Raw genomic sequence first — 13,727 nt, forward strand, 5'->3', positions numbered from 1 at the left:
GTGAAGGAGAGTAGACAAAATAAAATAACAGCATATGTTGTTTTTCACCTCACAACCTACTTTAAAATTCCCTCCAATAAATAAAAAAACAACTCAAAGACAGTTTTTTGTTTGTTTGACGTAGAAGTGTCTGGTCTGCCTGACAGTCCACACTGAGGGTTAAAATACCCACAGCACTTCCCATGTGGAATTCAGTCACGTGACCGAAGCTCATATAAACATATGTCATATGATTTTGTGTTAGTTTTCAACATGGCGGCCAGCTGCCACTTCTTTGCGGCTGCTTTGCTGTTGCTCTTCAGCGGGGTTTTAAGTTTTCCTGTCGGCCAAGAGGAAAGAGGCGCCACCACCTGCGGATACCAGGTTCGTTATTACGGTTTTTGTAGCTTTTACAGTCTGAAGGTTTTTTTGTTTTGTTGTTAACCTGAGAGCTAAACGGTCTGGTGCGGTTTGTTTCTTTCACTTTCACTCATCCTTATTTTCTGAGCTGTCGGTGTGTGTAAGGTAATTAGTTGTTTTTTTTTAATCGTCATTTTAAAATGGGGGTTTATTCGCGTTTAGCAGCACAACCGGTGCGCTGATACTTCCGGTTGGTTGTGGAAAGCCATTCGGGTTGATGAAGTGTGTTTGTGTTTCCAGTCATGTCAGGCCACCAAGCCCACCATGCTGAATGTTCACCTGGTTCCTCACACACACGACGACGTGGGCTGGCTAAAGACCGTGGACCAGTACTTCTATGGAGGTCAGTCCCGAACCAAAACCCAAACAACCTTAACTTTCAAAAATACTCTTTCATTTATTGACCCTAAATGTTTAAAGACCTAAAAACAATGACCATTTCATTGGGCCATAGGAATTAAAGATGTGGAAATAGTTTTGTGCTCTTAATTTTTCCCTTTTTTTAATTAGCTCTTACTAACGTAACTATACTGTGTACTGCTGAAGAAACATCGTTTTACATTTTTAAACTTGGACATGGAAGCGCAACATTTTTTTTTGTGACGTTTATTATATTGCACCTGATAAAATACACTTTGACTTTTTTGTGTGTGTAATGACCATTTTGGCTAAATTTGTAATTTACAAGTAAAACCTGAAGTCGGTTGTATATTTTAATATGAATCTCACTTATATTTCCACACATAATGTATCTGTGTTGATGTTTCTGGACTATTCTGTCCTGTGTGTTTTGTCAACACATTTTTACTAGACATAAAAAGAACATTTTTATGACAGTTTTATGACCAGAACGCAAGTCCCATCACTTTTGTGTCTGGTTCAGATCTCTTCGTCTTTCCTTAGTGTATTGCTCGGATCCTTTGATTTTTATTAGTAATGATATGAAATCTTCATATCATTCTCTATAAACATTTTGGTAAAACTCTTGAATAACAGTTTTGTACTGTGATATTTGTAGGTAATTTAAAAATGAGTGTGAATTGTAGTGTAAATATGCTTTTGAATGAGAGGAGGGTTGTTTGTCGGAACAGCTCCAAAAGAATTCTGTGATCAATAACAGGTAATCATCAACTAAAATTGCTAGACTATCATTTATCAGCATAAATCAATATGTCTATTCTCAGTGCTGGCATTTGCGACCTCCAGGGTCCTGAACAATATGACTTTTTCTATTTTCTCGTTTGTGTGAAGATCGTAACGACATCCAACACGCCGGCGTTCAGTACATCCTGGACTCGGTGGTGGATCAGCTGCTGAAGAACCCAGACAGACGGTTCATCTACGTGGAGACAGGCTTCTTCTACCGCTGGTGGAAGCAGCAGAGCTCCAGCATGCAGCAGACGGTCAAGCAGCTGGTTAACCAAGGTGCGCCGCCCGGTGCCGTGTGTTCGCGTCAACGGCGAACACACGGCCGTGTTCGCACAGCTCAGGATGAGCTTGGGTCAGGAAGCTCATCCTTACCCAACTCTTGCTCCTCCAGGTCGGCTGGAGTTTGTAAATGGCGGCTGGTGTATGAGCGACGAGGCCACGACGCACTACAGCGCCGTCATCGACCAGATGACCATCGGCCTGAGGTTTCTGAACGAGACCTTTGGGATCTGCGGTCGCCCCCGGGTCGCCTGGCACATTGACCCCTTTGGCCACGCCCGCGAACACGCCTCTCTCTTTGCACAGGTAGCTGAAGCTTAGCAGGACTGTTACAAAATGAAGCTTTAGTCAATATTTGGTGAATAATTGCCTTTAATATTAATCACACTCCTTGCTGCCATGGTTTGACCTGAAAGTTACTTTCCTGGAACGAAGATATTTTCTTAGTTGAACAAAGATTCTCTTTGGGGGCTTAGATGTTACAGAGACAATATGGCAGTTATTTAAACTTTATCCGTAAGTTAACTTGGTAACAGCTAAGTTACAAATTTTAGTCGATACTCTTTTGAAACTTAGCCATTGCAGTTTTAGCTGTTACTCTTTCGTGAAACTTACCAAAACTTTCCTGTGAAACGACAGTCGCTTTCGCAGAACCTACATGGAACTTTCTTGTTATATTTGTGGAAAACGTACTAAGCTTACATTTGGTTTGTTTATGTCCAAAACCTTGTTAATGCAGGGTTACATTTAGAGCTTTTATTAAGGATTAAAGGGGCTAAGAAGATGCTAGACAGTATGTATTAATTTGTAGAGTAATAAAGATGGAGGGTAGGACAAAATAAACCCGTAACAAAGAAAAATAAAGCAAGACTTCCAGTTTCAGTTGATTAATTCACGTTGCGTAACAAACTGGAGTTATTGTTTCATCCTCTTATTTAAAGGCTATTTTTTTATTAAAGCACATTCTCGACATTATGTCAAATTACTGGGATGTAAATAAACTGGTCAGGGTTTTCTACAATAAGCTGAGCTGGCAGACGAGACGGGTTCTGTTAAGTCCAGTTGACCACCATGTTCAGGTTACTGACTCTGGTCAGACCTCCATCCTGGAGTAAGTTGGAGGTTATTCTCCACCTTTTATGTTGCACACTCCTGGGTGCTTTATTTTTTTCTTTTCTTTACACTCTTTACCTTCACCGGTGAGCCGGGGTTTGGTTTTAGTTTACGTTTATTTGTTTATTTATTTTTTGGAGAAACGCCTCACTGATCAGGTGGGGACGGTGTCGCTCACTTTAAGATCCAAACGTGGTGCAGGTAAAAAACAGCTTTTATTGTGAGATTCAGTCGAAGCACCGATTCATTTGTCCTCCAGATGGGATACGACGGCTTCTTCTTCGGTCGCCTGGACTACCAGGACCGGACTCGCAGGATGAAGGCGAAGGAGCAGGAGCTCCTCTGGAGAGCCTCAGACAGCCTCCCACCACCCATGGCCGACCTCTTCACCGGTAAAAAAAAAACAAAAACAAAACCAGAACTCCTCCGCCATGCTTCATGACCTGAGACTGCTGCTGCAGCAGAGTGTTTTTTTTTTTTACTGCGTTCAGGAATCCTTCCCAACGGGTACAACCCTCCAGAAGGGTTCTGCTGGGACCAGCTGTGCGCCGACGCACCAATCAGAGACGACCCCGACCTTGAGGATTATAACGTTGACGATGTTGTCCAGCGCTTCCTTCGCGCCGCCAAGAGTCAGGTCTGTTGAGACGGGTTTCTCCTCAATGGTTGAATTTTACAGCTGCATAAAAAAATGTAATCCATTTTTGCTTTATCTGTTAAGCAGGCACTAAGCTAAGTTTTATCTAAATACAGTACATTTGAGGTAAAGGCTTCTTGTTTTGAAGACATGAATACATAAACCTCTGGCATATCCTTTGTCTTTCTGAGAGGTGTGGGAAAAGAAAGAAAGAAATGGGAGTTTATGGAGAAAAAGAAAGGAACAGGAGTCGGTAGAAATCTGCTTCTACACCTGCAGAAAGAGAAAAAATATATAAAACCAGAGAAATCACTGTTTCTAAATAAACTATTTTTAGCATCAGAACCATAAAAAGTGCTCATAAAGTTTTGGAAAAACTTACAGACAATGTGGTTATTTTTATGTTGAAATTTTAGAACTAAAGTCTTTATACTTTTATTTTTCTACTTTTGTAGAAAACATCAACTCTTTCAAAAAGGAGAACAACCTGATTTTCTTTATATACAAACAAGCAAGTTTTTTTTTTTTCCAGCTTAATGACAAAACCCATTCTTGTGTTCATGAAAGCGTTCAGTACCATTCTGTATGAAACGTTTCCCAGTTCTATATTATTTGCCAAAATTACTATGCTCATACTTACGATGAAAAACGGTAACGGACACCTTTCCAGCAAAAAGAGCTAAACCTTCAACTGTTAAAAAAATTAATAAATAAAAAAATTATGACTGTTTTAGATTTATAACTATTTAATATTGCAGACAGAATTGCTGTATTTTCTCCACTTTTGTTCCTGTTGTTTGCGTGAATCATTCATTTTTCTGTTTTCTTTTCCCCTCTAAGGCGTTAGTGTACAAGACCAACCACATCATTATGACCATGGGCTCAGACTTCCAGTACGAGAACGCCAACCTGTGGTACAAGAACCTGGACAAGCTGATCCGCTACGTCAACGACCAGCAGGGCAACGGCAGCAACGTCAACGTCCTCTATTCCACTCCATCCTGCTACCTGCAGGAGCTTCACAAAGCTAACCTCACCTGGTGCAGCCGACGTCTGGAGCTCAAAACGTGACGCCTGACATCAGTTCATGTAAACGATTATATCAACCGCATTTCTCTTTATCAAGGCCTCTGAAGACGGACGATTTCTTTCCCTACGCGGACAACGCTCATAACTTCTGGACGGGATACTTCACAAGCCGACCGGCGCTGAAACGCTACGAGAGGATCAGCAACAGCAACCTGCAGGTAACTACAGTTCACTTACTTTTCTGGTTTTAATCGCTTTTTCAGATTTATAGTTGGATGTATTTTTCTTTATTGCCCTATTTATTTATTTATTTTTCAAATTTGACAGACTTGTAATCAGCTGGAGGTTCTGGGCGGTCCAGTTTCCAGGAATGGGCTGTTTGGACAGGGTGACAGCAAGACTTTGAGTGAGTTTGTTTTTTGTTTTTTTTTTTGTCCAGTTGATTGGTGGAAGGTTCTTGCGTTCAAACCTTTTTAATGAATATCTCTTTATTGGTGGCTCTACAGGCTTTCCAGAACTACACTGTACTGTCAAAACAATGAGAAGTGGTGGAAAGTTGCGCAAATTTCTAAAAGCTGCTTGTATTCTATTTGCTGAAGAAACAATAAAAACATTCCTCACAGGGCCCGATTTATAATCACGTGGGCCCCTGGGCCGGAGCTGGCTTTGGTGCCCTCTCCACTAAAGAAAAATTCTTCTAGTAATTCAAATTACAATACGTATTAATAGGTCGATCTATACATGAGTGGGTGTGAACTGAAGCATGGTATTAGATAGTATCTATCTACTTATCTAATATATCTATCTATGAAAAATCAAAAAATATTCATTCATTAATGCATTCATTAATAAATAAATCATAATAATAATAAAAAAATTTGTGGTAGCCCCCAAAGAATTGCCGCTCTGGGCTACTGCCTCTGTCGAATGTCCTAACAGCAGGAAATGCATTTCTCTTAGATTCGGTCTGTCACAATAACAAATTTTACTGGATGATAAATTGTCTCAGAAGTTATTGCGATAAACGATAATATCCTTGTTTTGAGTCCATTTCCAAATAATATAAAGTTCATGGCATAATAATGGTTTATTAATCTCAAAGATCAATAAACTTTTAATCTCTAACAATCATTTAACACTGGAACGGCGAGACGTTTTAAATATCCAAAATAAGTAAACAAAACAACAGAAACGACAAATAAAATGAGTGATGAAGGTGTGTAAACAGAATTGTCCTTCAAAAGAAGGAGCAGGTTGAGGCCAAAACACCAGGCTGAATGAAGACTTTTGTCATCCAGCTTTTGGTAGAAAGAGAGAAAATCATGCAAATGGAAATGATTGAACTTCTTTTAATTTATCATACGATTAGTTGATTTATTGATTATTGTGAGTGGCTTATGACAAGTTCTTCCATCACTTTTTGCACCTGATGGTCTATATGTAGTTTTTGACAGAGTTGTGGTTGTTTTTTTGTTTTTTTTATTATTTTACCATCATTAATAAACAGGATGATTGGTGTGCATTAGAGAATATAGTGCTTTGACATAAAACTATCCACAACCTTCTATCTGCACCTTCTATTGGTGTTGGTGCATCTAGAGATGGTAAAATACATCGAGTATTAGCTGTATACATATTTATTTCTTTTGCATTTCTACATGAATTTTGATGAAGTTTATGCCCTGGTCTGCAGGGAAAGCAATGGCTGTGGCTCAGCACCATGACGCAGTGTCAGGAACAGAGAAACAACATGTTGCCAACGACTACGCCAAGATGCTAGCCAAAGGCTGGCAACACTGCCAGGTACATGAGACGATGATCATATTTCGTTTAAACGTTCTCTCTTATCATTTTATGCTGAATAAAACATGCGTTCGTCATGTCTTTGTTTTGTTTTTTTGTTTTTTTTTCACTAACTGTCCTCGTCCAGGTTTTGGTCAGCAACAGTTTGGCTTCCCTCACTGGCTCCTCTGCTGAAAGAATCTACTGTGATAACCTCAACGTCAGTGTGTGTCCTCTAACCGAGTCCAGCAGCAAGGTGAACACACACACACACACACACTCAAAATATGATTCATTGTAAACCTGGATCTAGTAATAACCATGTCTTATCCCTAATAATTGTTCTTAAAAACCCCGGTCTGCACTATCATCTTCTAATATAAGATTTTAACAGTGTGAAGCTGCATTGATTCTGTTATTAGAAGCTCAGTGTGTTTGTGTCTCGCCGCTCTGGTCCAGTTCTCGCTCAGTGTGTACAACCCTCTGGGTCGGTCCGTCACCTGGCCCATCAGGCTGCCGGTCAACGGGACGGTGTACGCCGTCACTGACGCTCAAGGAAAACCCGTGGACTGTCAGGTTAGTCAATCTGTTGCTCCCAAACCCTTAGTTAAAGGAAACCTCCAAGTGTGCCACCCTATGACTTCTTCTTTGTGTTTTTATTTTTGTTTTGAAGGTGCTTCCTGTGTCCAGAGCCACACAGGAAGTGAGGAGGAGCCGCAGCTTCGCCAAGAACGAGCTGGTGTTCCAGGTCCGAGCTCCTCCTCTGGGTTACATCAGCTACTCTGTGTCCCTGCTGCAGGACGGGCCGCCATCGTCCTCGCCTCAACACCAGGCTCCCACCAGCATCCAAAACAAGGTACATGTTCAGAAAGATGAGTCGGAGTCCGCCACGCTTAGAAATGAGCGTGATAAAATCAAAACTGACTAGTGACTGTTTCTTATATGATGTGCTTCAGTTTCTTCAAGTGACCTTTGACCCTGACACTGGCCTTTTGTCCGGTCTCAGCAACCTGGAAACCAAACAGACCATAAAGCTTTCACAAAACTTCTACTGGTTGGTGTTTCTTCCAAAACAAAAACAAAATGTGTTTAAATTCAGGTTTTTGCCTAAAGTTTTCAAATGATAATTGATAAAAAAAAACAACACGTGTGTTTGGGCGTTTTAGGTACAATGCCAGTGACGGCAACAACGACGAGAGTCGGCAGACCTCTGGAGCCTACATCTTCAGACCCAACTCCTCCACACCTGTCATGGTCAGCAGTAAGGCCAGAGTGGAGGTCTTTCAGGTAGCACTGCGTTGACTTTTAACCTCATGTTTATGTATTTAAACTCACAGGCTTCTAACTTTGACACTATGATTGATTTCAAGGTGTCCGTGGATCCATGTATCTAAAACGAAGGTCTTAAAATGTCTTGAATTCACAAACAAAATGTAAACTCGCCTTAAATATGGTAACCACAGGTCTTAAATTTAGTCATATTTTATGTGTTATTATTATTATTTATTTATTTATTTTGCTCATTGGAGTTTTCTTTTAGGTAAAAACTTCAGAAGCTGCTAATAAGACCTTACCTGCCAGTTAGCTAGTAAGCTAGCTTAGGCTTAAAAATACAAACTGTTTTTCATACCAGATATGATTCTAATTTTTTTTTTGTTCTGTTTTTTGTTGGGGTTTTTTACGCAAGAGAATTACAAATGACCAAAAATATTTTCATAAAATGTCCTTTATTCCTATTAACTGTGAGTTGAATAACAGAATATACAGTTTCTTCCTCAACAGTTTTCCATGTTTTTGTTTCTTTATTTTGTACATTTTTACAGATTTTATATTTCATTCATAATAGTCTTTAAAAGTCATTAAATTTGAGTTGGTGAAACCTGCAGAAACGCAGCATAAAGAAATGTGAAACTGCACATAGTAACTACATTTAGTCATATTTTCAAATGTATTTATCTGGAGAAATAATTACTGTTGCTGAACAAAGAGTGTAGAAAAAATGGTAAAGCTAAAAATCCTGACATCCTGAATCTTGGACACTTTAAGTTATAAAATAGATCCTTAAAGAAAAAGTTTTCTATTAATTCTGTAACGTCGTGTGAACAGAACTCGGTGGTGCAGGAGGTGCGGCAGCGGTTCGCTCCCTGGGTGTCTCAGGTGGTCCGACTCTACGCCGACAGCAAAGCCGTGGAGCTGGAGTGGACGGTCGGACCGGTGCCGGTCAAGTGAGTGCCAAATATTTATGAGTTGGGAAAATAATCTGCACCTGTAGTATGTGAATGTTTTCACAGACCACCTTGTTTTTAATGTGGTCTGTGAATGTTTGATTTTATGTTTAAATCTGTTTATTGGCTAGTGATGACCAGGGGAAGGAAGTGATCACTCGTCTGGACACCAGCATTAAAACCGCAGAGTTTTTCTACACCGACTCAAACGGCAGAGAAGTTCTCCAGAGAAAGTAAGAAAATGTCTTTTAGATATCATATCGTCTAAAAAAAAATAAATAGAAAACGTTAGATGAGTATTTTGGATTTGTTTCCAACAGGAAAGACTTCCGTCCCACATGGCAGCTCAAGCAAACGGAACCCATTGCTGGGAATTATTACCCCATCAACTCTCGCGCCTTTATAAAGGTCTTAACTACTCTTTTCTTTTGCTAATCACTTTCTTCATCTTTTTCTTTTATTTCCTGCAATTCTACAAACATTTTACTGTATGTTTGTATTCAGGATGGCACGGACCAACTCACAGTAGTGACAGATCGCTCTCAGGGAGGAGCGAGTATATACAACGGATCTCTGGAGATCATGGTACAACATATTTACACTTTATATCTGTTTAAAACAAGCAGTAAGCACCAATACTGACTTTCATGGGTCCAAACATGAAAGGACCCATGATGTAAATGTAAAATTTACAGGAAGTAAATGTAAAATGTACAGGGGGCTAACTACAACACATTGTATTAAATTACATATTTTCTGTGGTAATTGTCCATTTTTTTTTCTTTATCTTCAACTAATAACAGCAGTTGAGGGCCTAAAGTATGACAGTCATATAGTTATTAGCTAGATCAGAAAATTAGCCTGACTGCCTCGCTTTGGAAGCCATCTGAAGCATTCAGCATGCGGATGTGAGAAAATCTTCAATGGTGCAGACTGAGCATTTGCACAGTGTAGCATGAGAGTATGTTGGGTTGTCATTTTAATTGTTGATTGCATAAAAATTGTTTAAAAAAATGAGCAGAACTGACTGAGTTGTGTGTTTTTATGTTTTAACTTCCATTATTCGGAATCGTGTTCCTTATCCTCCCGGCTTTGTTTGGCTAACAGTAATGCTACATGTTTAATGAGACCACTAACGTTCCTCTGCAGCTTCACCGCCGGCTGCTGCATGACGACTACCGCGGCGTCGGTGAAGCCCTCGATGAGAGTTCGGAGCTCTTCCCCGACGGCCTGGTGGTCCGCGGTCGCCTCCTCCTCTCCCTGGAGCCGCCTGCCACCGCCGCAGACACACACCGCCCCCTGGCACAGGAAGTGGTATCACAACCCCTGCTGTCGTTCACCAATGGAGACCTGAACCCGAACGCACGACTGGAGGTTTGGGTTAACACACCACACCTCTGACAGATTAATAACAACTAAGAAATGAGGTTTTAGAATTGAAGAAAATTGGCTTTTTTCTTTTTCAGTTTTCAGGCCTTCAAGCATCGCTGCCCCCTGCTGTCCACCTCCTGACACTGAGTCAGTGGGACGAGGAGTCCGTCCTGCTCAGGCTGGAGCATCAGTTCCAGAGCTGGGAGAGCAAAGCCAGCTCCCAACCCGTCACAGTCAACCTTCAGGTCGGACATTCAGAACTCATGACATTCCTTAGAAAGAGAAATATTTCACCAATTCTCTTTCTAACAACTTTTAAGTTTAAAAATAGTGAATTAAATGTACTTGAACATCATGCCTTTTAAACGATTTTCTGTCTTTTTTTTGTGTGTGTGCAGAAGCTGTTTTCCACTCTGAATGTTCTGGGTGTTTCTGAGCTGAACCTTTCAGCCAATCAGTGGAAAGATGAGATGAAGCGTTTTGATTGGTCTCCTGAAAAAGGTACAGGTCATTCTAACAGGTGTCAAATACACTGGGGGTTAGTGCGCGACATTTCAAGTTTACAGTATGGAAGGTGAAGAGTGGCAAATTATAGTGAATAAATACTAATTTATGAAATAATGAAATCTGTCATTCATTTATTAGAAAATACCAAATAAATAAATACCAAAATTATTGTATGATTAAATATAGAATAATCATACATTCCTCACTGAAGTGTATTGATTTTTGTGTGGAAAAATTCAATATAATTATTTTATGTTCCTTTGCTGAAGCATTTGTTATGACTCTGAGGTTAATATTTCACTGGAAGTGTGAAAGCAACTTGAATATATTGATTTAATAAACTCTTAGAGTGGCTCCAGACTCTATTTTGTCTGAAATATCTCTAAGTGGTTCTGTGTAGAGGAAGCTGCCACAGACTTCAGACAGCAATACATTAGAGCCAGAGTTACTCACTCAGATTGTATGAAATAAATTACAGCAGCTTAATTGTTCTTCAAGTTATTTCTGCACTTTCTAGCAGAGACGTTGACCTCAGAGGTAAATTTGATGTGCCGTTTGAAGCAGCCAATCAGACGTCTTTGCAAGCTGCTCTAGTCCCGCCCACTTGGTTCAATGTACTTGTTTGCAAAGTGCTTCAGCACAATAAAATGATCTATTAAATCATTATTTAAAAAAAATCAAATCAATACATTTAACTGAGGACCATAATTAAATGTAATATGCTTAATAAATCATTTGTGTAATTATTTCAAGGTTTAGTAAATGACTGGCACTTCAATATTTCATAAACCAAAAAGGATTATTCAAATAATATTATATCAATAAAAATTGGACTAAGTTGCAGTTCATATTTTCCAAGTTTTATACTTGGAAAATATAAAGCTAATTATTACATGTAATTAGTTGCTGATTACATGTAGCAGTAAAATCTATCTTTTTGGGATAATAATGATAATAATGTGTTTTAGTTTCTACTCAGACATTTATCTGGAGATTAGCTGATGGTTCCTACTCAGCCAAATGTTTGGGGGTTTGCAATGTCTGGCAGCGGTCACTGCCCGGTCACTGGATGGTCACTGTCTGGTCACTGCTGACTTGTTGTGCAGCTCAGAGCAAACTGAGCAGAGGATGAACAGGAAGTGTCTGTCACATTGTAACTCTGCAGCAGCGGTGGCGGTAATCGCTGCCTCATTACAATCAGAACAACGCCCCCAGGCTCTAATTAAACTAGAATATAATGAGCCATAAATTTGTCTTAGTGTTTCACAGCAGGGTGGTTTAATAAAGACTCGTTTTATTTATGTGGCGTTCTCGGCTTGGGGACGGACTGTTTTACTACAGGCTGCTTTGTTTGATGCTAACAAGGTGTAAAGTAGGCTTTATTACACCTCTTACATATTTTTAGTTACACGCTCTAATAATTAACATTTTGTCTTGACAGAAGAGAAACCCCTGCTGAAGACGTTTGAGGATCCGTCTGTGTGGGAAATCACCCTGAGGCCCATGGAGATCAGAACATTTTTACTCAGGGTCACATTTCAATAACCAATCATGTCCATCCAATAGGTGGAAAGGTGTTCCAAACTGAGGATATCACTTAAATCTGCAGTGAAAGGGATTTGAAAATAATTTTCATTTATGCCTGTCTTTTTATTGTTTCCACTAGTGACAGGCATTAAATCACACAACTTTCAAATTTTAGCTGAAGACACCTTCAGACGCTGCTGTAACCGTCTTGTTTTCAGAAAAGCAAGCACCCAAATTTCAGCTGATTTAAAGACAACAAACACTGCAGGAGTGAAATAAAGTTTTTAAAAAAAGTTAGAATGTCGAATAATTGCAGTCATTTTAAAAGTTAGAGCCGTCAGTCAGGTTGAATGACGAGCTTTAGGTTTGGACCTGAAGGTTTGTTTGACTGTAACATACAGCAGGAGCCACACAACATGAATAAAACCTGAAACAATTTATTATAACTGAAACTGCTGCTGAACAGCCCCAACACTTCCTATCATATCCCAAAAGATCAGCAATATTTTATACGATTCCCACTGCTGAAAGCTTTTTCCGTTTGCATTCACTTAGTATTACCAAATTGTCTTCATAGTACTTTTTTAAATCCACCCATGATATTCCTCAGTATTATGCTGTTCCTGTTACCGCCCCCTTGTGGTAGCAACAAAACATTGCAACTAGACTATTAAGAATAAAATGAACCTTTTAAGAAATTTGAATCTTTCCAACTTGGAGCAGTGACTGTATTTCTGCTGTAAAGCGCTTTAATCCTCTGATTTGTCTTCACTGAATTATGCTGCGCTATGAACAGACTGTTTAAAACCCACTTTTTTGATTTTTTTTGGCAAATATTTAAATGGGTCCTTTGTTCATCTAAATCAGCTGCAGTTTAAGCTGCAGATATGAGAGTTCAGAGGGCAAAACATTGTGATTGTCTGTAGGTTCCATCTGTGGCTCAAAAACTAAATTCATTAATGGTTTGGACTAAAACTGGAGCTGTGATGAGGAATATTTTGGGTAAAAGGACAATCTATACATGGATTCAAGCAAAAATCTATTTTTTTAAATGGCTTATTCTTGAGGTATATAAAGAATAATGAATAAGGTAGTTTTTTTTCAGGAATTATCCATAACTGGATAAAAATCTTAATTTTGTCTCCACTGTGAAATTTCTGAACCATCTGTGCATTTATAAACAATTTGAAGATGTAGATACAGGATTATTTCCATGTCTGTAGAAACAATTGACTGTTTTTGTTACCAACTGGTGCCAAAATATACTGACCAACATGTGCAATATTTTGTTTTACTCATGTATGTACATACATGTTTTTACAGCTGAACAAGCATCTTATAATAAAATTCTGGTCATTTACATCCGTTGTCATTCTTGCTCCAAAAGTCAAGGTTTTCTAGAAAATTTCAGATTTTTTAAATCAAATCTCTGACTTTTCAAATAATAGTAATTTCCAAGTTTGTTTTTTTTTATTGCTTCAAGTCAAAAACTTTTGACATGTTAAGTAGATCGCTACAATTGTAATTGAGTCAACTGCATTTACCTTAAAACTTCACAAATTGGAATTACGAAAATGACCATTTTGAAGACACGTTTTCTGATGTTTGTGAAACTGTATTTTTTTCGACATCGGAATACCGACACAGTTTGTGCACATTTGTAGTGTGTGCATCTTGTCAAACATTTTCAACTCCAAAGCTTTCTATTC

The 13,727-nt window shown here is 39.1% G+C and overlaps 1 protein-coding gene across 1 annotated transcript; it reads left to right on the top strand.

The window, feature by feature from the left end:
- Positions 1-248: 248 nt before the first annotated feature.
- Positions 249-13,378, top strand: man2b1 (mannosidase alpha class 2B member 1). The gene is made up of 23 exons (XM_023334058.1): positions 249-363; positions 640-742; positions 1,651-1,824; positions 1,940-2,133; positions 3,200-3,332; positions 3,432-3,577; positions 4,418-4,617; positions 4,704-4,824; positions 4,934-5,012; positions 6,300-6,409; positions 6,537-6,644; positions 6,848-6,964; positions 7,062-7,244; positions 7,345-7,442; positions 7,555-7,675; positions 8,495-8,613; positions 8,745-8,846; positions 8,934-9,021; positions 9,118-9,198; positions 9,763-9,987; positions 10,080-10,229; positions 10,383-10,485; positions 11,933-13,378. Exons 1-23 carry the CDS (start codon positions 253-255, stop codon positions 12,034-12,036), a joined length of 2,970 nt encoding a protein of 989 aa, XP_023189826.1. The 5' UTR covers positions 249-252; the 3' UTR covers positions 12,037-13,378.
- The last annotated feature ends 349 nt before the right edge of the window (positions 13,379-13,727 follow it).

Source organism: Xiphophorus maculatus, chromosome 5 (genome assembly GCF_002775205.1).
Source record: "Xiphophorus maculatus strain JP 163 A chromosome 5, X_maculatus-5.0-male, whole genome shotgun sequence".
Classification (NCBI taxonomy): domain Eukaryota; kingdom Metazoa; phylum Chordata; class Actinopteri; order Cyprinodontiformes; family Poeciliidae; genus Xiphophorus; species Xiphophorus maculatus.